The sequence below is a fragment of the Symsagittifera roscoffensis genome, chromosome 3 (assembly GCF_963678635.1).
Source record: "Symsagittifera roscoffensis chromosome 3, txSymRosc1.1, whole genome shotgun sequence".
NCBI classification, from domain to species: Eukaryota; Metazoa; Xenacoelomorpha; order Acoela; family Convolutidae; genus Symsagittifera; species Symsagittifera roscoffensis.
The window spans coordinates 47,169,469-47,193,477 of record NC_087064.1 but is presented as its reverse complement, the minus strand read 5'-3'; the positions used below and the strand labels follow the sequence as shown (position 1 = coordinate 47,193,477).

The following is a 24,009-nucleotide window of genomic DNA, read 5'->3' as shown; positions in this document are numbered from 1 at the left end:
TCACTCTTTTCAAACTATTACAAAAATAAAACAATACTTCTGTTTAATTAACTATCATTTCTCCAATTAATGCCTTCTATATGAAAAAAAAAATTCTAGTCTGATACTTGGAATCAGTTTAGTGCATGTTAGATGATTCAGCTCATCAATTCTAACAGTAGGTCGTCGGTGTCATGTTTTAAATAATAGTTAAGACATCCCGTCAGACTATTACAATGACCCAAGTTTACATCCAAATTTCCGATAGTTACAACACAAATCTTTCACTTCTATTCACAGCAGGACATTCTACTTTTTAAACTAACCCACAGTTCCTCCTGGTGTTCTCCCACGAGGTAACTGTCCAAGTAGTTGACAATATTCACGTCCTTGTTCTCCTTCATCACTATGATCTCGTTCACAATTAACTCCTTCTTCGGCTGGTTGGCCAGAGTCATCTGTTTGATGGCCACAGTGGCCTTGGTCTGGATGTCGGTGGCCGTGAACACCACCCCACTCGCTCCCTGTCCTATCTTTTTGAAGCTCACGTAGCGTCTCTTAGGGTCTCCCGGATTGCATACCTCTTCTGCAAAACAAAATAATTACTTTTAATAACTGTTTTCCTAGTACTTCGGGAAAGAAATATGGCGTAGTGTCTACTACTTTTTTTTTACTCATGGAGTGAAGGGTGGTATTATATTAAAGCAGTAGCGGATTAAGAGGGGTGGGCGACACGCTTCCCCTCCCCCAGGAATTTAACAACAACAAAGACCAAAAAGTCCCCCTTTCGATTTTTCTAAAAATTTTTCGAAGGGCGCCTTCGGCTCCGGTCCATTTGTAGTAGAGCTATCAAAAATTTTGACAATGCCATTTCTTTACGCACTGCTACAAATAGGAGCAACCCTTCTGGTAACAGTTTGAACTGTCGAACGCTCCCTATCCAGAATGAAACTGCTGAAAAACTACCTTCGATCTAAAGCCCTGTTGAATGCTATTTAGATTCTAAAAACATAGCTAACTGACCGTTGAAATAGTAATGATCGCAAACAAACAGAAAAAAAACTGACTTGTTTACTCATGGAAAAACTTCAACTTTCGAATTTTGAAGAAAAAAATATATGCCCTTAAAGCTAAGATAAACTTGATAAGATTCGGACGATTTAACCACAAGGAAAAGGATCAACATGCGAGCTGTGCAGCTTATCAATCACAGAGAACCACTATTGTGCCCCTGCTTAAGAACACATGATTTTTTTGGTTATTTTTTGTTATTATTTTGGCTATAAAATCAACCCAATTTGAGAAAACTGGATCAATAGTTAAATTTTTAACTCCGCTGAGAAATCTGAAGATTAAAATCCCTTTTCGAAACTAGAAGTCGATCACGCTTTCAATGACCTTTACAATTTTGCTGTTCGATAGTTTTACTTCCTTTAAACAATTGAAACGGACTGAACTTAAATAGAAATCAAAAGTCAAATCACGAAAAATCAAAGTTGAGAGTAAAAGCAAATGAAAAAAAAAAAACAGAAACATCACTACGACCTTGATGAAAGTTTTCACTTCGTTCATTACTTTTCAAAATTCAAAAAAGTATGGCTGATTTTGCGAAAAATGAGTCTGATGTTTTTGACTATTCAGACCAATAACCTAAATCAAAAAAACCAATAACATTTTCTAGAAAAAAATACATAAATAATGAACAAAAAAATTTTTTTTCAATGCTTTTAGAATTTCTAATTATTTCGGTCGGAAAAGTCTGTGCTGTTTGCACAACGACCGGCTATCATCGCTTGTTATATGTACTTTCTTGATAATTCATTCATTAATTCATTGAAACAATCAAACCAAATTTGTTTCATTGAGTGTTTTACGAAACATAGTATGAGAAGATATCATGAAAAGTATTTATATTTAAAAATCTTTTGCTTGTTTAGAAAAAAAAAATCTTTTTTATTTCGATTTTCAGCTATCGAAAAATCATATATTTAGATTTGAAATGTCTTCGCCTAAAATCTAAAATGTTCAGTTTTTGAACAACTAACTTAGCTTGCTCATGATCTGTTCATCTGACATCTTCTGTCTCCTAGGTCTCCGTGTCAACTGCTGTGACGACTGTTGGGTCGATCCATTGTTACTGGTCGACTCACTCTGCAAGGGTTTCTTCATTGAACTCGACCCTGTTGGTTTACTTGGAGACTTGGTTCCATGTGACGCCTTCTCATTGTGTTCGCTCCATTTTGGGGACGCTATTGGGCTGCCGTGGGAGAACTTAGACGATGACTTGGGTGACATTAGGTGGGTTGCATTGGCCAACGGGGACTGGGGTTTCTCCTTAGGCTGTGATCGCTGCGACTTCGGTGTTCCCGGCATGTGGGGTATGTTAGATGATAGTGCCGGACTCTGGCTGTTAATGAGTGCTGGTTTGGCGACCATTCCCACGCTTTTCTGCTGCAGACTAACAGGCGGAGGTCTCGTAGCACTGATCATAGCTGCAACTGCTTGTTGCTTTTCGGTCAAGTTTTCACTCTTGGACGTCATCGGTACACTTGGAGACATCTGAGAGGAGGCTCCAGAGTTCGATCCTGTAGTGATATTCTGTACTGAGTTGTTTTGATCTTTTGCTGCAGCTGAGTAAGGCATTTTAGGGTAAGAAATTTGCTGCTGATGGTGATTTGTACTATTTGGGTGCTTACTAGTCGTGTAAGATAGGGATGTATTCTGGGACGATGTACTAGTAATCGTGCTTTGCGAGGATGATGTATTTGTCGCTGCAGCCATATGAGGGGGTGGTTTGTACTGGAAGTGAAGTCTGCCGTGACTATCATAACTGCCCCCAGTACTGTTGCTATGTTGGTGGTGTGGGGTGATTGAGGTGGGGGTGTTGTTGTTATCCAGATGGGTATGATGCAACTGGGAAGACATGCCTTTAAAATTGTTGTCTGGCATGGTCGGACTGGTAGGTACTTGTGATCCGGAACCCTCGTGGAACACCTAAAAAACACTATCACTGTCTTGAAATGTTAATTTTTTTTGTTTTCTTCGGTATTTCGAAGTTTCCGCCAAAAATCAATTTGGTCCTTTATCAATTGGTTAGTACTTCTGTAATCTGTAGAAGGGAATTATTTCTCTAAGCGGCAAAATTTTTTCTATTTCATCTGAACGGCTCAAAAACGTCGTGGGGCGAACTCAAAACATGCGACAATTTTCTGAACAGTAGATTAAGCGACAAACATTGATCCAGGAGCACAACATCACTTTTTACGAATTGGCGACTGTTACGTATTGTCACCAACCAACAACTAAAGCCTTAATGTTGAAAAACATGTCAAACCTTGGACATGGTGTGTTGCGGCCTGGCCGGTATCTGAGGAACCGCTCCCATACTGCTGCTATGCTGATGCTCCACATTCGAATACCCATTATTGTTATTTATCACTTTACAGCCACCAGCGCCGCCTCCTCCCCCACCTACAAACTGGCTTGAGGGGGTTGACTCTTCCAGGCTGTTTCTCTCGTTACTTCCCAAACTACCTCCCGAGGAGTGGGAATGAGAGGACTTGTTGTAAGTGTCTCTCTGCCTCGGCTTTGACTTCTCATTGTCGCTCTGAAATTGTTGCTGATCGTCCGAAGACTCACGTTTGTGTTGCTAAAACAGCAAAATTATATCAGCTTGAATCATCTATTCAATAGTAAACAAAATAGTTTGTTTTCAGATTTATATTCAGACAGCATTCCTGCATCATTTACAATTTGTTTCAAGCATTTGTATAACTTTAGTGATAAAATTATTAAATAGTTGCAGACGTAGACAACGGAAAATTACATCCAAAAATTCGAAGACAAGTTAACGATCCCTTCGAGGACTTTAAAGAATGAGGCCAAATTCTAAATTAACAGAAGCGAATAAAGTAACGAATACCAAAAATAATTGCGCTTCTTCGCAACTGCTTAACCCAAATTTTAGTCTTCTTATCTAAAAGGCGGTCTGTTAAAGCGCAAGATAATCAGTCTCTTAAGCCATTTGCTTAACTACAAAACAATTGATCAAAAAAGCCAGCAAAATTTTTTAGTTTTATAGTAATAAATTTCTGTGGTAAATTATCAAGGGGGCATTGCGACTTGTCTGCCGAAAAAAATGGAACAAATTCAACTAACAGTTCACTCCACACTCAAACAAGAACAAAAAAGAAAAAAGGGCAAATGTTCGCAAAATCAAACAATTAGAACTAAAAGAAATAAAAATTTCAACTAAAACGGTGGAAGATGCAATAAAGCCCAGTAAGAAAAGCAAAGCGCTAGGACCTGATAACATCGCTCCAATCAATTAACATTTCATTGGAAAACAAGCCATCAAATACCTCAGTAAGTTGATAAGCCTCTCATTGAGTAATGCAACAATACCCGAAAACTGAAAAGTGGGAAGATAAATACCCCTGGCTAAGCCCGGTCAAGACCCCGAACAAGCTAAGAGTTACCGACCAATTGCACTGCTCTCTCCAGTGGCAAAACTCATAGAGCGTTTACTTTAACCCGAATTCAATTTAAATGTAAATTTTCAGGAACACCAACACGGTTTAGAAAAGAAAGATAGACAACTACTGCCCTTAATTGTATCTCATTTTACATAAAAGCTGGTTTGAACAAGGCCAAACCGCGTCAAAGAACATTAATGGTCGCCCTCGACTATACTGCAGCCTTTGATACAGTTGACCACCACCATCTGCTCAACCCCATCGCCAGCTCGAATCTTTCTAATAACACCAAAAGATGGATTCTTGCCTACCTACGAGATAGACATACATATGTAGAACTCAGAGACACTAAATCCAAATCCAGAAAAGTGAAACAAGGTGTCCCACAAGGTGGTTTGCTATCTCCGGTTCTATTTAATCTCTATGTCAAAAATGCCTCTACCAGAGAGTGATAACATCAAGGTGACTACTTATGCAGATGACATAACCCTCCCAACACCAGGGCCCAATATTATTGAAACCGATAGCAGACAGCATGAATCCTTACCTTAACAGCCTCAACACCTCGCTAACAGGCAGAAATCTTTCATTATCAAAAGATAAGCCCACAACATCAATTTTTTCAACATGGACGAATGAATTTAATTTAGAACCAAAAGTAATGGTTGACGGAACTAACCTGCCCACTGCTCGCAAGTTCTTGGAGTAAAGTTTGGCAACCAATTGAAATTTCACGAACACTGCAGTAAGACCTTTGACAAACTGCAAAAAAAGGAATAATGTACTCAAAAAACTTGCCGACTCTCTTTGGGGTTGCTCCAAAGAAACACTCAGCGTAACTTACCAGGCAAAAGGAAGGAGTGTTCTGAGCTACGCAGCTCCAATTTGGAACCCCACACTTAGCTAAACCAACTGGCAACGTTTACAAGTAAAGCAAAACAACGCCTTAAGAACAACTACGGGATGCCTCAGAATGAGTGACACAACACAAAGAAAATTGCATGATGAAACTAAAATTCTACCGGTTGAGAAACACAATAAAATGCTTTCTTCTTGGGTGCTACCAGGAGCACAGAGCTGACCACCACACTATTAACTACAAAGGTTTTAATCGGAACATCAGACCAACCCTCGAACATAAGTTCAAACCTGACATTCAACATTTGCTTAACGAAAACCAAGAGAACATCTCAAAGCTTGAATATGTTAACGGGATCAAAAATCTTCACACAACGGAAATACAAAACTTTTTAAACGAAAAGTCTAAGCTACTAGGTAGAATGCCTCCAACTTTATCCCCAAATGAAAGCAAACTTGACCGGAAAACTCGATGCACACTGTCACAGCTGCGATACGGATACTCAACTCACCTCGCCAGCTATCACCACAGGCTTAACAACAATATACCCGATGTCTGCTTAAGTTGCTACATTGGACCACACACCACCGATCATCTGTTTAACTGCAGGGTACACCCAACCTCAATTACCATCGAGAGCTTATGGGAGAATACCGAAGAAGCTGCCGAACATCTGCAGCTTATCACATAACCCCACGTAATGGGAGTTTTTCTCGGTCCTCTCCACTAACTAAAAACGGCCCGCTTGAACCGGGCATGGAGTTTCGGGGGCCCCTAGAATGGGTTTCAACACCACACCGACCAAAACCTCCCTCTTGCCATACAGAGGAAAAGGTGCCGACACCAGCACAGAGGGAAGGTGCCGACACCAGCACAGACGCTATCACTGGAAAAGGTGGTTCCCCTTCTAAGTCGGTTTTGCCGCTAGAGACCGTGGGGGAGCTGCAATGATAGATTGAACAAGACGAAACCAACATGACTAGACAGGAACAAAATTTCCATAACTCTCTCCTCTATCTCTCAGACATAATCAATCTCTGTAATTCAATCAGAAGCTCGAAGCAGAGATCGATGTAGCTACAGCAACTACAACAACAACAACTTGTCTGCCCTAAACACCCGCTCTATTAGTTCAAAGTTCGAGAACTTTGATCCAGTGTGTGTTATATTTCATCCGCTGTGTGGCATGAAGGAGCTGACTCCTTTCAGAAAACAGGCATTTTATTTTTTGACTATTAAGGCTGTTACAAAAGGAGCAATGAATATGCAGTGAAAATTTGAATAAACCTTAAGTGGAACGAAGAGCTCTGTATTTGTATTTTTCGAAGAACGTGAATTTCTCCGGACAACATATTTATTTGGCTATTCATGTCTGAGTTTGGGAATAGAAATGTGGGTTGCCCTAACTTGCATAAAAATAATAGCCCATCGAAGATTGGAAAAGAGTAATGAACGCAAGTAAACTTAAAAACTTTCTTGAAAAAGTCTCAACTTTCGATTTTCAAATAAAAAAATAGATGCATGCCCTTTAAGTTCTTTAATTTATTGAACAATTTATGATTGCCGCTTTTTTGATAACATGAACCCAACTTGAGAAAACTGGATCAATAGCTAAAGATTTTAGTCTAAATTTCCATTTATTTTCTTTTTCTATGAAAGGCCAAAGATTAGTGAGATGCAAGAAGTGGCGGTCAGTAAAAAGAACGTTGCAATTGGGAATTCAGACAATTGGAAATTCAGCCTGTAATCAAATTTACTCTGAAAACGAAAAAAATTGCTCAACTTATTCCGTAGTTTAACAATTTTTTTTATGCAGGGATTCCAATTTCCGATTTTTATGAGCAGCGCTTTTTATCGTGTAAGGCATGCTAATTTTCATGCCTTAATTTTGAGTAATTATTGTTCCGACAACTCGAAGATTGGAAAGGAACTTTGAGTTCGGGTCATTTTTCTACCAGCTAATTTTGATTAAGTCAAAGGAAGCTTGCTGGGGCAAGTTTGGTGTCATATTGAAGCCATTTTGGTCGTGATTCGAATTCTTTTAAAAAAATCAAAAAATTTTCTCAGTGTCGAGAAAAACTGGTCTGAATTTTTTCTTCTCAATATCGAGAAACTTCTTTGAATTTTTTTTTAAAGAATCCGAATCACGACCAAAATGGCTTCAATATGACACCAAACTTGACCCTCAACAAGCTTCCTTTGAGGTAATCAAAACAGGCAGGTAAAAAAATGACCCGAACTTAAAGTTCCTTTCCAATCTTCGCGTTGTCGGAACAATAATTTTTCAAAATTAAGGCATGAAAATTAACATGCCTTACACGATAAAGAGCGCTCCTCATAAAAACCGGAAATTTGAATCCCTGCATAAAAAAGTCTGTTGAACTCCGGAATAAGTTGAAACAAGTTGAGCAATTTAGCTCAACTATGAAAAACTTTCAGTTAGTTTTTTTAAACGTAAACGGTATTGCCTGAACAAATTTGACAGTTAAACTTTTCAGACAAATCACAGCCTGGAAGCAATGGAAAAATGGCAATTATTCATACAAAAAAATAGCCAACTTAACTAACAGATGCCAATAAGACTAAATGAAAGTGCAACAAATGGTACTTGTCAAATGATCCAAAAGTAACTCCTTCATCGATATTCGTCAATCGCCGAACTTTGGAAATAGAAAAAATGTGAACGGTAATTTGAAGTAAAATGAATGAAACTAGAATAAAAACAATGGTTTTTAGCATTATTTGAGCTCCAACAAAAGACTCAGAAAAAAATAAGCTGAAAAAAAAACAATCCGATTTTGTTTTAGTTTTTAAGTTTTTTATCGCTCACTTTGCTAATCAAAGCTTTGAAAACCCAGCAGAGCAAAGTAAAACGAATGTTTTATGAATGCTTAAATCGTTTGCACTCATGTGGCTTCAATTATTTAAAGTTATCTTCTTCATCTGCAAACACAAACAGTCGGGCTAGATAATATAAAATGTCAAAACCATTCAAAGGTACTAATGTATTCAGGAAACTACATTAATGGACTTTTTTCTTAATGCTCGAAATTAATAATAGAAATGTGATCGTGCTCAGCTTTATTTTGCGACAAACTATAAGATCATTTTATTTTCGAATTTCATAAGAGCTGAACCCATCGCAAACCTTTGCGAAAAAAAAAATAGACCAAAAAGTGAGAGGCAGTTGAAAGTTAAAACAAACATGGACCCTGATGAGAAGCTTACAATGCATAATAATTTCTAAGACAATAAATAATCAGAACCAACTCAAAAGAAATTTATTCAAGCTAGCCAAAAAAGAAAAACCTTTGAGCCCAAAAAAATTATTGAAAATCCGTAATTTTTCCAAATTTTCGAAAATCTAATTTGAAGGAATGATCTCAGAAAGACAATTACCAAGTTATATACAAAATGACACAAAAACATTTTTCATCTTTCGAATTTTGGGAGAAAATAACATCACATTAAGCTCTCTGAGTTTCAAGAACATTTTATGATTTGCACTTTTTTCATGCAACTAAACCAATTAGGAAAAAAACTGGGCAAACACGTAATTCTTGTATCCCGCTGGAAATTTTGCTGATCAAAACACTTTCAAAAATATAAGCTCTTCACGTTTTTTTCGTGGCCTTTGCAATGTCGTTTTTGGATAGCTTTATTTGCCTTGCCAATAGCCAAAATCATTTTAATTTGAAACCAGAAAAACATCAATTTAATTCCTCTTGCGAAACTAAAAGTCGATCACAACTTTCGCGAATTTTACACATTCGTAAATGAAGAGCGCATTTTGCCTAACTTTTAGCAGATGAAACTGAATTGAACTCGAATAAAGCATATATACGTAGAAGCCTTCATAAATGCATTAATATGTATGAATGCACTTCTTTAAAATACAAGAGCATTTAACAATTTTCCTGAGAAAAGTCACGACCTATAAAAGAGCCTTAACTACGTTCATCGACTCTTAAAATACTTTCTACGGAATTAGACATCGCCACAAGAAAGTTTCACAAAAAATTCAAAAAATCAAAGAGACCGAAAATAGAAAGCAAATCTTTTTGACAACTTTCAAGTTTTAAATAAAAATATATCACCTTAAAGCTGATTGAGTTTCAAAGCTCTTCAATGATTGACAGTTTTTTGATAAAACTAACTTGATAAAGCCAGCAGACAGAGAACGCGCTCTGGTAGACCATGATATTAAATCAGGTTGCGAACAAATGCATAGATATTTATTAAACAGACGCGAAGTTGCACTTCGCATACACAAGCAAAAATATGACCGATAACGCTATTGTGAAAAACTGAAGGAGTAAAAATTCGAGTCTAAAAAATTTCTTAAGTGACGCACGCCAATTATGAGTCTATGACCATAGTCTTAGAGAAAAAAAAACAGTGTCTTTCAAAATAGTGTCGTTTTTTCGGCGTGGTGTGATAAAAAGAGCTGTACAAAAAGTTTAGAGATTACGCATATTAAAGTAGTAAAATAAGCATATTGAATTAAACGAACAATTTTAGTGAAAAATTACTAGAAAAACGAAAAAAATCACGTTACTCAAGTAACACTAAGTTTTTACGTTTTCAATTAAGCTATTGTAAGCTTTTAAGCAATTACAATAAGACTCTTGAACGCACTCGGAAGGGAATGGACACGGCAAAATGAAAAGAGACACGGCAAAATAAATTAGAAAAGAGACACGGCAAAATGCGCTCGCTCGCGTTCTTAGCTCGAAATAAAACGAAAAATCAAAAACTTCAAGCAATTTAGAAAAACAAAAACTTCAAGCTTTTAAACAATTTAAAAAAGATTTGCTTTCTATTTTCGGTCTCTTTGAATTTTTTGTGAAACTTTCTTGTGGCGATGTCTAATTCCGTAGAAAGTATTTTAAGAGTCGATGAACGTAGTTTAGGCTCTTTCATAGGTCGTGACTTTTCTCAGGAAAATTGTTAAATTGCTCTTGTATTTTAAAGAAGTGCATTCATACATGTTAATGCATTTGTGAAGGCTTCTACGTATATATGCTTTATTTGAGTTCAATTCAGTTTCATCTGCTAAAAATTAGGCAAAACGTGCTCGCTCGCTTTCTTAGCTCGAAATAAAACGAAAACCTTCAAACCAGTTTTTCTCAACATTAGGTAAATTTTTTGAAAATTTTTTCATGTCGTTCGAATCACGACTGTAAGAACTTTAATAAGATGTATTGCTCAACTCTCTCCGATAATTATTTTGGTAGCTGATTTTGCGTGGAAAAAAAAACTGAAAAACACCCAAATACATAATTCCTCCCCATTTTCAAATGATCGAAAAAAAAAACAACTGTCTTGTGTCGAAACCGAATCCCGACCTGGAGACTAGGTGCCTCACATTTTCGCATCTGCGCCACGGTAGCTTCAAAGTTTACTAACATTAGCCAGCAAAACAGCAGCTATAGATACTATTAAATTGCCGATACTACGCATTGAAGCAAAAGAGCTTTTTTATTAGCTAGCAAGGTTGAAAAAAAGTTTCGTGCTATTTTGCTATTTTTTTTCTAATAGGCTAGCAGAAGTTTCAAGTATTGAACCACCGCGAGAAAAAAAGTTGCATACACTAAAATACAGTTTTTTTACGCAATCATTTTTTCGCTTTGGAATTCGAATCAAAGCAGATTTAGCTTTTATATGATGCATCACTGATGCCGTCATTGTATACAGAGAGGCGAAGCTTCGCTTCGCAAACACTAGTGAACACGACAAAAAGCAGCTCTATGAAATGCAATAAGAAAAATTAGAAATAAGCCTCGAATTAGTAAAAACTCGGACACCCCTCGGGTTCGAACCTGCCACCGAGGGATAATCAATCTTGCATACTAACCACTCAGCCACCGACGCTTAATAGGCATCAGACACTAGCCACAAATTAGGCAGAGAACAGATGCTATGCAATTTCCAATGCGACAGTGAAATTTGCAATAATTGAATGAACACTTTTATTTGCGAGATAGATTAGAAAAAACGAAGATTCGTTATAACACACTACGTTGATCGCAAGTGTCAAAAGACTAGCTCTTACAAATTTGTTTAAAAATTTGGCAAGTTCAGCAGCAGTGCATTGCTATTTTTATTTAAAGAAAAAAAATAATTTGCCCAACTACCAGTAAATAAAAAAGCAAATCAACGTCACTGGTTAGTTTAACAACTGTATTTTATTAAAGCTAACGTGACGTTTCAGACCTGATTTTCATTCTCTTGATTGACACTTGGTAGAATTGACAAATGACAAAAATGCAATTTGGTAATCTACATGGAATACCTTTAACCGTTTAGATCAAAAAGCATGATCAGTTAAAAGTCCATTACCCGGCATGAAGCATTTTCTCATTTTGGCTCTTCAATTTCGCACATGGTGTAAAAACATAGAGTGGCAGAAATAAAGAACCAGTTTGGGCATATCAAAATAAACAGACTCAGAGCAGAGTGTTTGTAGCAGAGTAGCTGGGCTAGAAAGTAGTTTGGCGCACTTTTCCACTGTTTACCTTGGCAAGACAAATGCCACCAGCTTCAAATGACACTTTGCGAATTCGTATAATCAAAACCCCGACTGCGCTTGCGAGAACTGCAACCGCACTTAACACCCCGCAGTATAAACTACTTCCTAAATTACTAAGTTGTCCAAGATCAAAAAATGTCACGCTAGCCTTCGTTCTGGTACGGTATAATTCCTCCAATTTAACCTGTCCACGAGGCTGTTAACTTAAATCATTACGGCAATTTGGAGGATCGTCCTCGTTTCGAACTTGGCGGTGGGTGAAACTTTATTAACTAAGGGGTAAACTGGTTATTGAAACAAGTGAAACAATATTTATCATGTCCGTATAGTCCCAACTATAAACAAAATATAAACTGGTACTGTGTTTTGAGCGAGAAAGAGATAAGATATGCAATCAATGAAGTTGGAAAAATTTGTGAGCTAACAACTGGTCTAAAGCGACAATTCGCACTTTTTCGAAATTCGCAGAGTATTTAACTGGTACGCCACAATTAGGCTGATACCTGGTAGACGTGCCAAAACTGGACTCCGAGCTGTTTACGAAAACGCCTGGCGGTTATCAGCGCAAAAGCCGACAAGAACCCACCGCCAGGCCATTGGGAGAAAGTTTGAGCTAACATTTGTCGCATAGCTAAAGTCTAGCTTTTCTTAACACTACAAGTTGTGGCCTTTCGACCAGATGTCGCTTTCGACGAATTGTCGCCTCACCGGAAACATTAGCTGAAAGAACGGAAGCACTTACGGATAGAGAGAATTCGGCACGTGCTTGGTCCATCTGCCATGAATCACCCAGATTCTCCTCGCTGGAATCATGAGCTAAAAAACACATAGCTAACAGACAGTTTGAAAAGTAACAATGAGCTCAAGATTCTCTGATTAAATTTCAATTTTTGACGGCCAAAAATCACCTTATAGCTCAAGAATTTCAAGAATCTTTTATGATCGATCGTCCAAAAAACAGCCCACAGACAGATGGAAAAGAGTCCATGAACGCAAGTAAACAGAAATATTAGCTTTCGAATTTCAAAGAAAAAAAATTGACTGCCTTAAAGCTCTTTGAACTTCTAGAACATTTTATGACTGATAGTTTTTGGATAAAATTAACCCAGTTTGAGGAAATTGGATCAGAAGCTAAATATTTTGTTTCGTTGGGAAATCTGATAATTATATTCCATTTTCGAAATTAGAAGTCAAACACGTTTTTCGTGACCTCGCACTTTTGCTGTTCGATAATGGAGTTTGCCTTCCTTTTGACATAGGAAATGAACTGGATTTAAAAAGAAATCAAAAGTCAAACTGCGAAAAAATCATCGCGACCTATATAAGCTTCTGAACTACGTTTATCGACGAATTTGAGAAAACTGGATCATTAGGTAATATTTCATGGCGCTGAAAACTCTGCAAATTGAATTCTTTCCTTGAATTCTTTCCTTGAAACTAGGCGTCATCCACTTTTTTTGCGCAAATTGAAATTTTCAAAAGCATTGTCTCCTTTACCAAAAAAATTTGAAATTGACTTTTTTTTACAAGGGTTAATAAAAGAAAAAAAGTTAAACAAAAAATAAAACTGAGCATGAGCAACTTTTAAGACTTTTAAACATCAATACGACCTACATATGTGTCTTCACAACGTTCATTGACACTTAAACGTCACTATTTAAAAATAATTTGATGTACCTTCATTCAATACATGATTTTCGCCAGTCCTTCAGTTTTCCGTAGATCTCATTTTGATTATCTCAGTCTGGTGAAAATGAAAATATACTATGCAACAGCTTGGAAATCGGATTTCCAATTTCAAGACAATTAACCGCTTAATCCTATTTTGCTCCACTTTCTTGAAACTAATGCTTATCTGATTGCGCGGACACATTTGTACCATTTGAAATCAAATGTCGCCTTTTTTTATAATAATCTCCGGAATAGTAAACTTAAGCTTTTTTAAATAAAATCAAAAGTGCCCAAGATGGAGCCACTGATCATCATGATCTGAAAACTCGATAGGGCTACATCAAAAAAATCCATTACCAAAGCTTTTCTACTGAGAAAATCACATTTTTTGGAAGAACATAACCATCCACAAAATTGTGATCAACAATGAGCAGCTGAAATAATGTGATTGATTTTAAATAGACATTATTTGATCAAACATATATGACTTACGGAATGTATTAGTCTCCATGTACTTGGGCTCATATTGGTGTTTCAATTCTGTCTGGATGAAGTCCACTACTTTGTATGCATTCACATTCTTCTCCTTCTCCGAGAAATTCGAGTCCAGCAGAGACTTCCACGTATCCGGAAAGTTCTGCACAAAGTTGTTCCAACATTTTTGCATACTACTCTTCATCACTTTATACACTGCGGTTATAAATTATAATAACTGACACAGAAACCTAGGCTCTACTTTATGCTAATTGACAGTAAACTCAGAGCCGCTTTTGACTGACAATAAAACAGCACAAATACGATTATGATAGGTTTCAAGTAATTTTACCATTTTGATATAATTTTCTTCAACAACGAGTCACTTCAAAGCATTGCGTCAAAAGCTTATTACTTAATATAAATGAAATGTTATTTAGTAAGCAAGCAAACGATGCTAGCGAATTCAAACCTTAATTTCTCCGTTTGTTCCGATCTCTAGATGGACATTGTGAGTAAAACTGTATGGGGTTCCAATGCTCAGCTCTTTGGACTGTTTCGACTGTTCTAAAAAGATTGATTTAATGGTTGAAACCTATAAGACCCATCATTTCCAAGAAATAGTCAAAACTACTTCTAAATATAGCCTAAATACAGCTTCTTATATATTTGTAAAGCTAAATAAATCGGGTTTAAAATTTGCAATTTTGTGAATCTTTATGATTAGCACTTTTTAGATAAAACGAAATCATTCAGCCAGCAATATTTTAAAATCTGATTGACAAATCAAAATAAGTTTCAGTGTGAAAACTAAACATAAAAAGCGCAATTTTCACTGAGAGCTCCGAAAAACCATAGGGACGTGCAAACACATAAAGAGAAATTCAATGCTTATAAGACAGTGGTTGACGAATAATCACAAACAAGACTGCTCGTATGTCATGGCAAAGTCCTGATTGTTCCGAATGACACTTAACAGCTCTCGAATAGTTTTGCTATATAAAATGTTGATCTATTAAAACTGCTAAAAAATAAATTCAAGAGCCAAACGCTGAGAAGAACCAATCTGACTAACTAATTAGCCTCAATTCAATTTGGAACGATGATGAGCGCGGATAAACTGCAACGCAACAAAAAGTTCGCGTATTGAAACTATTGGGTATTGATCGAGCAGCTATACCAAAAGCATTTCAGTCTAGTGCAAGCAAACTCGATTAGCAACTCAAAGATTTCATGATCGATACCCATACGCTTTCAACTTTCTTCGTAAAAATCTACTATCACCAAAACGATCAAAAAAATAGCATAGAAAATAAAAAAACATCCCTCTTTGAGCTGATAGGCACAATTAAAAATGCAAATAAACTTTAAACAAGGATGGCCGGTTACTGTGCAAGTAGCACAGACTGTTCCAACTATAGTCTAAATTCTTTTTTAAAGTATTGTTTTTTTTTACACATTAGTATCGTTAACTTTTGCATGGTATGATAAAATGATCTGAACGAAAAACTGGAACTTAGGAATATTCGACAGGCTTAGCAGAAAAGGCAAAAATTGTAGAAAAGTTACAAAGACAACAAAAAATCAAAATTGATTAAAAAAATTAGTTTTCACCGCTTAAAGGAAGCAAAAATAAGCCATTGTAAGTCGTTCGGATTATTCGTTCGAATTTGGACTAAAAATCAAGTTTTTCTCAATACTGGTACAATTTTTTGGAAACTTTATGGAGTCGTTCGAATCAAGACAGAAAGGGCTTGAATATGATATATCAATCGACACATTCCCCAATCGACCCATTCCTGTTGTCGGTTATGTAAGACAATAATCTGAAATAGCCGACAATTTTCCAGTCGCAAAAAAAATTGCGACTGGAATCGAACTCCTCGGCTTTTTCTTCTCAAGCATGGAGGTTACAGCAACTTGGAAGAAAGCTGAACCTTAAAAAAACCGGCTCCGGAAACTACGCCAAAAAAACAAACAGACGAACGATTGTCCGAAAAATTACTCTAGTTTGCAAAAAAAAAAACTTCCCGACCGGACTCGAACTACAAGCTTTTGTCGTCTCGAGCAGTTTCGTTACCTCACTGCCAGATCGTCGATTGAAAATGAACGTATAATAAAGATTAAAACACCTGTAAAATTTTTACTTGCCAATTCTGTGAACAATGTTGTTTACGAGAAAAAATCTAAAATCCGGCTACAACATCGACATTAAACTTTTTCAAGAAAAAAACTTTTCAATTTGAAAATAAGCTGTCTCCGTTCCTGAATTAAGCCAGCTTTTTGGTCGTCCTAAGCAAGTTTGTTACCTCTCGGCTAAAAGCGTACGAGTCGTCTGGAGATCGCATTTCTTTGAAGCATGTAACATCTCACGTGCCAAATAAGTTAGCGGTTGTTTAAGGGTAAAAAATCTAGCACCAGATTGCAATACTTACAAAACCCTTGAATATCGCAAGGGTGAAAATGCTGTTTTGGTTCATCTAATTTCAGTAGACTTTCAAGATTTTCACGCCTCCAAAGTACCACCCAACTAAAAATGAAAAAATAAAAACAGAAAAAAAAACCTGAAACAAACCCGAAGATAAAATCACGCCAAACGCCAGCTATCGAATATGTAGGAATTTCGCTTTGAAAACACTAAACCAAACAAACTAATTATCTACATAGCATATCTAAATTACTTAAAAGCATCGAGAAGTTCATTTTCGGCGAGCGATTATTTAAAAGTATTTGACCCGATAAGTTATTGGGATTCATTAGAAAATATTCGATTCCTTAAAGTACATTACAACGGCAATGCACAGCATCTCATCACTTCCGGTACAACTGAACCATTGCGTTTCAAAATCGTAAATAAAAAAAGAAGACAAAAAACTTTTTTTTTCAAAAACTAAGAGGAAAATTACACCTGCAAAACATTTCCGCGTGATATTTAAGGCTACAAAAAAGTTTGGGTCGGTCCGTGTTGATCCAAAAAAAAATGTTCCCATAAAAAAGTTGCAACACAAAGAAGCCTGTGATTATATTTTCTCCTCGAAACTAAACAAAAGAAGCTGACTAAAACAAAACAACATGAACTGAAACCGCGTAAAAAAAATTATTAAGAATCAGATTTAGTAATTTTACAAAAAAAAAACAATGCTTTGGAACGGACAACAAACAAAACCGTGCCAAATAATATGAAAAACATATAAAAAAACACGGAAAATGGACCAACAGGAGCCAACAAAAATCACAAATCCGCAAAAAAATTACATATTTTCAAAATATTTATTTGGAACCATAATTACGAAACGAACTCTAGCTTGAAAGAGAACTCTATCTAAAAACTAACAAATTTTAGTTTCGGTTAAACTTTGAAGAAGCAGCAAGTCAGCAGTTTGCGCGTGAAACTTACAATTATTCGTAGATCGGCCAATCTGTGATCGCAAGGGACGAACGATTGTCCGAAAAATTACTCTTAGTTTGCAAAAAAAAAACACATTTCCCGACCGGACTCGAACTACAAGCTTTTGTCGTCTCGAGCAGTTTCGTTACCTCACTGCCAGATCGTTGATTGAAAATGAACGTATAATAAAGATTAAAACACATGTAAAATTTTTACTTGCCAATTCTGTGAACAATGTTGTTTACGAGAAAAAATCTAAAATCCGGCTACAACATCGACATTAAACTTTTTCAAGAAAAAAACTTTTCAATTTGAAAATAAGCTGTCTCCGTTCCTGAATTAAGCCAGCTTTTTGGTCGTCCTAAGCAAGTTTGTTACCTCTCGGCTAAAAGCGTACGAGTCGTCTGGAGATCGCATTTCTTTGAAGCATGTAACATCTCACGTGCCAAATAAGTTAGCGGTTGTTTAAGGATAAAAAATCTAGCACCAGATTGCAATACTTACAAAACCCTTGAATATCGCAAGGGTGAAAATGCTGTTTTGGTTCATCTAATTTCAGTAGACTTTCAAGATTTTCACGCCTCCAAAGTACCACCCAACTAAAAATGAAAAAATAAAAACAGAAAAAAAAACCTGAAACAAACCCGAAGATAAAATCACGCCAAACGCCAGCTATCGAATATGTAGGAATTTCGCTTTGAAAACACTAAGCCAAACAAACTAATTATCTACATAGCATATCTAAATTACTTAAAAGCATCGAGAAGTTCATTTTCGGCGAGCGATTATTTAAAAGTATTTGACCCGATAAGTTATTGGGATCCATTAGAAAATATTCGATTCCTTAAAGTACATTACACAGGCAATGCACAGCATCTCATCACTTCCGGTACAACTGAACCATTGCGTTTCAAAATCGTAAATAAAAAAAGAAGACAAAAAACTTTTTTCAAAAACTAAGAGGAAAATTACACCTGCAAAACATTTCCGCGTGATATTTAAGGCTACAAAAAAGTTTGGGTCGGTCCGTGTTGATCCAAAAAAAATGTTCCCATAAAAAAGTTGCAACACAAAGAAGCCTGTGATTATATTTTCTCCTCGAAACTAAACAAAAGAAGCTGACTAAAACAAAACAACATGAACTGAAACCGCGTAAAAAAAATTATTCAGAATCAGATTTAGTAATTTTACAAAAAAAAACAATGCTTTGGAACGGACAACAAACAAAACCGTGCCAAATAATATGAAAAACATATAAAAAAACACGGAAAATGGACCAACAGGAGCCAACACAAATCACAAATCCGCAAAAAAAATTACATATTTTCAAAATATTTATTTGGAACCATAATTACGAAACGAACTCTAGCTTGAAAGAGAACTCTATCTAAAAACTAACAAATTTTAGTTTCGGTTAAACTTTGAAGAAGCAGCAAGTCAGCAGTTTGCGCGTGAAACTTACAATTATTCGTAGATCGGCCAATCTGTGATCGCAAGGGACGAACGATTGTCCGAAAAATTACTCTTAGTTTGCAAAAAAAAACACATTTCCCGACCGGACTCGAACTACAAGCTTTTGTCGTCTCGAGCAGTTTCGTTACCTCACTGCCAGATCGTTGATTGAAAATGAACGTATAATAAAGATTAAAACACATGTAAAATTTTTACTTGCCAATTCTGTGAACAATGTTGTTTACGAGAAAAAATCTAAAATCCGGCTACAACATCGACATTAAACTTTTTCAAGAAAAAAACTTTTAATTTGAAAATAAGCTGTCTCCGTTCCTGAATTAAGCCAGCTTTTTGGTCGTCCTAAGCAAGTTTGTTACCTCTCGGCTAAAAGCGTACGAGTCGTCTGGAGATCGCATTTCTTTGAAGTATGTAACATCTCACGTGCCAAATAAGTTAGCGGTTGTTTAAGGGTAAAAAATCTAGCACCAGATTGCAATACTTACAAAACCCTTGAATATCGCAAGGGTGAAAATGCTGTTTTGGTTCATCTAATTTCAGTAGACTTTCAAGATTTTCACGCCTCCAAAGTACCACCCAACTAAAAATGAAAAAATAAAAACAGAAAAAAAAACCTGAAACAAACCCGAAGATAAAATCACGCCAAACGCCAGCTATCGAATATGTAGGAATTTCGCTTTGAAAACACTAAACCAAACAAACTAATTATCTACATAGCATATCTAAATTACTTAAAAGCATCGAGAAGTTCATTTTCGGCGAGCGATTATTTAAAAGTATTTGACCCGATAAGTTATTGGGATCCATTAGAAAATATTCGATTCCTTAAAGTACATTACACAGGCAATGCACAGCATCTCATCACTTCCGGTACAACTGAACCATTGCGTTTCAAAATCGTAAATAAAAAAAGAAGACAAAAAACTTTTTTTTTTCAAAATTTAAGAGGAAAATTACACCTGCAAAACATTTCCGCGTGATATTTAAGGCTACAAAAAAGTTTGGGTCGGTCCGTGTTGATCCAAAAAAAATGTTCCCATAAAAAAGTTGCAACACAAAGAAGCCTGTGATTATATTTTCTCCTCGAAACTAAGCAAAAGAAGCTGACTAAAACAAAGCAACATGAACTGAAACCGCGTAAAAAAAATTATTCAGAATCAGATTTAGTAATTTTACAAAAAAAAACAATGCTTTGGAACGGACAACAAACAAAACCGTGCCAAATAATATGAAAAACATATAAAAAAAACACGGAAAATGGACCAACAGGAGCTAACAAAAATCACAAATCCGCAAAAAAATTACATATTTTCAAAATATTTATTTGGAACCATAATTACGAAACGAACTCTAGCTTGAAAGAGAACTCTATCTAAAAACTAACAAATTTTAGTTTCAGTTAAACTTTCAAGAAGCAGCATGTCAGCAGTTTGCGCGTGAAACTTACAATTATTCGTAGATCGGCCAATCTGTGATCGCAAGGGACGAACGATTGTCCGAAAAATTACTCTTAGTTTGCAAAAAAAACACATTTCCCGACCGGACTCGAACTACAAGCTTTTGTCGTCTCGAGCAGTTTTGTTACCTCCCTGCCAGATCGTTGATTGAAAATGAACGTATAATAAAGATTAAAACACATGTAAAATTTTTACTTGCCAATTCTGTGAACAATGTTGTTTACGAGAAAAAAATCTAAAATCCGGCTACAACATCGACATTAAACTTTTTCAAGAAAAAAATTTTTCAATTTGAAAATAAGCTGTCTCCGTTCCTGAATTAAGCCAGCTTTTTGGTCGTCCTAAGCAAGTTTGTTACCTCTCGGCTAAAAGCGTACGAGTCGTCTTTGAGATCGCATTTCTTTGAAGCACGTAACATTTCACGTGCAAAATAAGTTAGCGGTTGTTTAAGGGTAAAAAATCTAGCACCATATTGCAAAAATTACAAAACCCTTGAATATTGCAAGGGTGAAAATGCTGTTTCGGTTCATTTAATTTCAGTAGACTTTCAAGATTTTCACGCCTCCAAAGTACCACCCAACTAAAAATGAAAAAATAAAAACAAAAAAAAACCTGAAACAAACCCGAAGACAAAATCGCGCCAAACGCCAGCTATCGAATATGTAGGAAACTCTCTTTGAAAACACTAAACCAAACAAACCATTTATCTACATAGCATATCTAAATTACTTAAAAGCATCGAGAAGTTCATTTTCGGCGGGCGATTATTTAAAAGTATTTGACCCGATAAGTTATTGGGATCCATTAGAAAATATTCGATTCCTTAAAATACATTACACAGGCAATGCAGAGCTTCTCATCACTTCCGGTACAACTGAAACATTTCAAAATTTCAAAATCGTAAATAAAAAAAGAAGACAAAAAACTGTTTTTTTTGTGAAAAACTAAGTGGAAAATTACACCTGCAAAACATTTCCGCGTGATATTTAAGGCTACAAAAAAGTTTGGGTCGGTCCGTGTTGATTCAAAAAAGAATGTTCCCATAACAAAGGTTGCAACACAAAGAATCCTGTGATTATATTTTCTCCTCGAAACTAAACAAAAGAAGCTGACTAAAACAAAATAAAATGAACTGAAACCGCGTAAAAAAATTCAAAAATCAGATTTAGTAATTTTACAAAATAAAAACAATGCTTTGGAACGCACACCAAACAAAACCATGCCAAATAATATGAATGACATATAAAAGAAAAAAACGGAAAAAGAACCAACAGATGCTAACAAAAATCACAAATCCGAAAAAAAGTCATATTTTCAAAATATTTATTTGGAACAATAATTACGAAACGAACTCTAGCTTGAAAGAGAACTCTATCTAAAAACTAAAAGATTTTAATTTAGGTTAAACTTTCAAGAAGCAGCATGTCAGCAGTTTGCGCGTGAAACTTACAATTATTCGTAAATCGGCCAATCTGTGATCGCAAGGGTAACACAGAGGCGAAGCTGATCTGCGCACCACATGCGATACATCTAGATTTATCAAGTTGAATAAAGATAGTTGGAGAAAAACAAGCCGGAACATTAAAATGGAAAATCAATATAGGAACAAAACTTACTCAGCGGTGACAAATCCGAGAAAATACCTGAGCAAACTCTTTGAGCCAATTTTTTTTTAATTCAACACTAATTAAAAAAACTTACGTCCCCCTGCCCCGTAACACAAACAGGCACAAAAAAAACAGCCAAAACCTTCGTTAAAACTATAAAACTACCCAACATTAGGTCAGATAAGGAATGGCTGGATGGATAGATAAATGAATGGACAGATGTCTGGCTGGATGGTTGGAGGAACGGATAGATGACTGAATAGATAGTTGGATGACTAGATAATGAATGGCTTGATGGATAGATCAATGGGTGGAAAGATGGCTGGCTCGATGGTGGGAGGAACGGATAGATGACTTGATAGATGTCTTAATTGCTGGTTGGATGGATGGACAGACGATGGATGGCCTGATGGATGAAGAGCTGGCTGGACGGATAGCTAGATAAATGGTTTGATGGATTAATGGATGGTTTGATAGATGGCTGAATGTTTGATCGCATGGACGGCTCAATGTACGAATGGTTGGATGGATCCCACCATCATCCATCACTACCCTGCCCAGGCGTGCTCTATCTCCAATTTATTGCACTGTCTTCCCGTTGCCCTGCCCTCGCACTGCTCTACCATAGCTCACCCTGCCTCGCATAGCGCTGCCCTACTTTGACCATCCTCGCCCTGTGCTGTCCTACTGTCTTATCCTTCTTCGCCCGGCCTTATGCTGCTCTGCCCGGTCTTGAGCTGTCCAGTCCCTTCTCGCCCTGCATTTCCCTGCCTTGAACCTTCTCGCTCTGCCCTAAACTACCTTGAACCTCCTTGCGCTGCCCTGGTTTGCCCCGAATTGCTAAAACTGCTCTCAACCAACCCTGCTTGGCGCTGCCCTACCCTGTCTTGCCTCTCCTCGCCCTGCGTTGCCATACCGTGCCTTGCGCTGCTCGGCCTTGCACTGCCCTGCTTGGCGTTGCCTCACGCTGCCCTACCCTGCTTGGCGTTGCCTTACGCTGCCCTACCGGCCTTGCCCCTCCTCGGCCTGCCCTGCTCTGTCTTTCTCTGAAATGTTTCTAAAGTCTAAAGCATGGCAATATACGATATAGCTTGAACGTGCAAACTTTCGTGTGTTCCAGATGAGCCCTGTGAACAAAGTTGTTTACGGAAAAAGTCAAGTTTCCGATTGCAATACCCTTGCTTAACACAAAGGTTATAAAGCATTCAACAACAAAAAAATGTTTTGACAAGTCGTTTAGAATCATTAAAAACGGACTTGAAATACACCGTATCCGGTACATAATGTGAAAACATTTCTTACTTTTCTTGCTAAACACTTTAAATGACTTCTTTGATTTCTCTTTAACTGGAGGTTCTGGAAGAGCTTTGTCATAACTCTTAGCCATATTGTCGTTTCCTCCAGAATATTTGCTTTGATTGGTAATATTAGAAGCATATTTGTCCGTTGAACGCTGGCTAACATTGCCATAATCTGGGTCGGAAACTCTAATTGTGTACTGCTGTGTGCTTGCATTTCTAACGGGAGGAGGGGGAGGTAATTCGTTAGAAAACTGATTCATAATTTCATTCATCCTGAAACGAAATGGGTCAAAAACTCTTGGTTCGTAATTTCTAAATGCTCAAAATAAGACAATTGCTACCCCATGAGAAAGAAAAATTTTAGTCAGAAATGAGAACGCGTTACCAGCAGCTTAACCACTTCAGAAAACCTAATACAACATTTTTGAATCCATGATATCCCAAATGAAAAAATGATCAAATGTAATGCTACTATGTCTGTATGCGCCCATTGACGCGCATCAAAATTCATCTTCACCGATATGTTTTGAGCTTCACTTTGGGACCATGTGGGTTGAATCTAAGATCCAATCCAAAAATTCAAAAGAATTCTCAAGAAGGCAGCCTGCAGGCCAGAAAACAACGCTGAATATCGAATTGACTGAAACTAAAATAAACAAAGATAGTCGCCTGCTGAGCAAGTAGCACAGAAAGTTCCGATCACACTAATTTGACAACGGAAGTTCGAGTGCTTCTTTGCGGAAGTACCCACGCAAAGACTCACGGCATGGACCAAATTTTGGACAAACCCAATGTA

At 36.8% G+C, this 24,009-nt stretch overlaps 1 protein-coding gene across 2 annotated transcripts in view; it reads right to left on the bottom strand.

Moving 5' to 3' along the window:
• The window catches only part of LOC134842822 (serine/threonine-protein kinase Pak-like), a 32,267-nt gene extending 8,785 nt beyond the window's left edge, over window positions 1-23,482 (bottom strand). For both annotated transcript variants that reach the window (XM_063859318.1, XM_063859317.1), the window contains exons 1-7: window positions 23,215-23,482; window positions 14,463-14,557; window positions 14,009-14,153; window positions 12,588-12,661; window positions 3,314-3,628; window positions 2,025-2,973; window positions 306-565 (exon numbers count right to left, since the gene is read on the bottom strand). In XM_063859318.1, the coding sequence (XP_063715388.1) occupies window positions 306-565; window positions 2,025-2,973; window positions 3,314-3,628; window positions 12,588-12,661; window positions 14,009-14,153; window positions 14,463-14,557; window positions 23,215-23,473 (2,097 nt within the window). In that variant the 5' untranslated portion in view covers window positions 23,474-23,482. The remainder of the gene's footprint in view (window positions 1-305; window positions 566-2,024; window positions 2,974-3,313; window positions 3,629-12,587; window positions 12,662-14,008; window positions 14,154-14,462; window positions 14,558-23,214) is intronic.
• Between the last annotated feature and the right edge of the window lie 527 nt (window positions 23,483-24,009).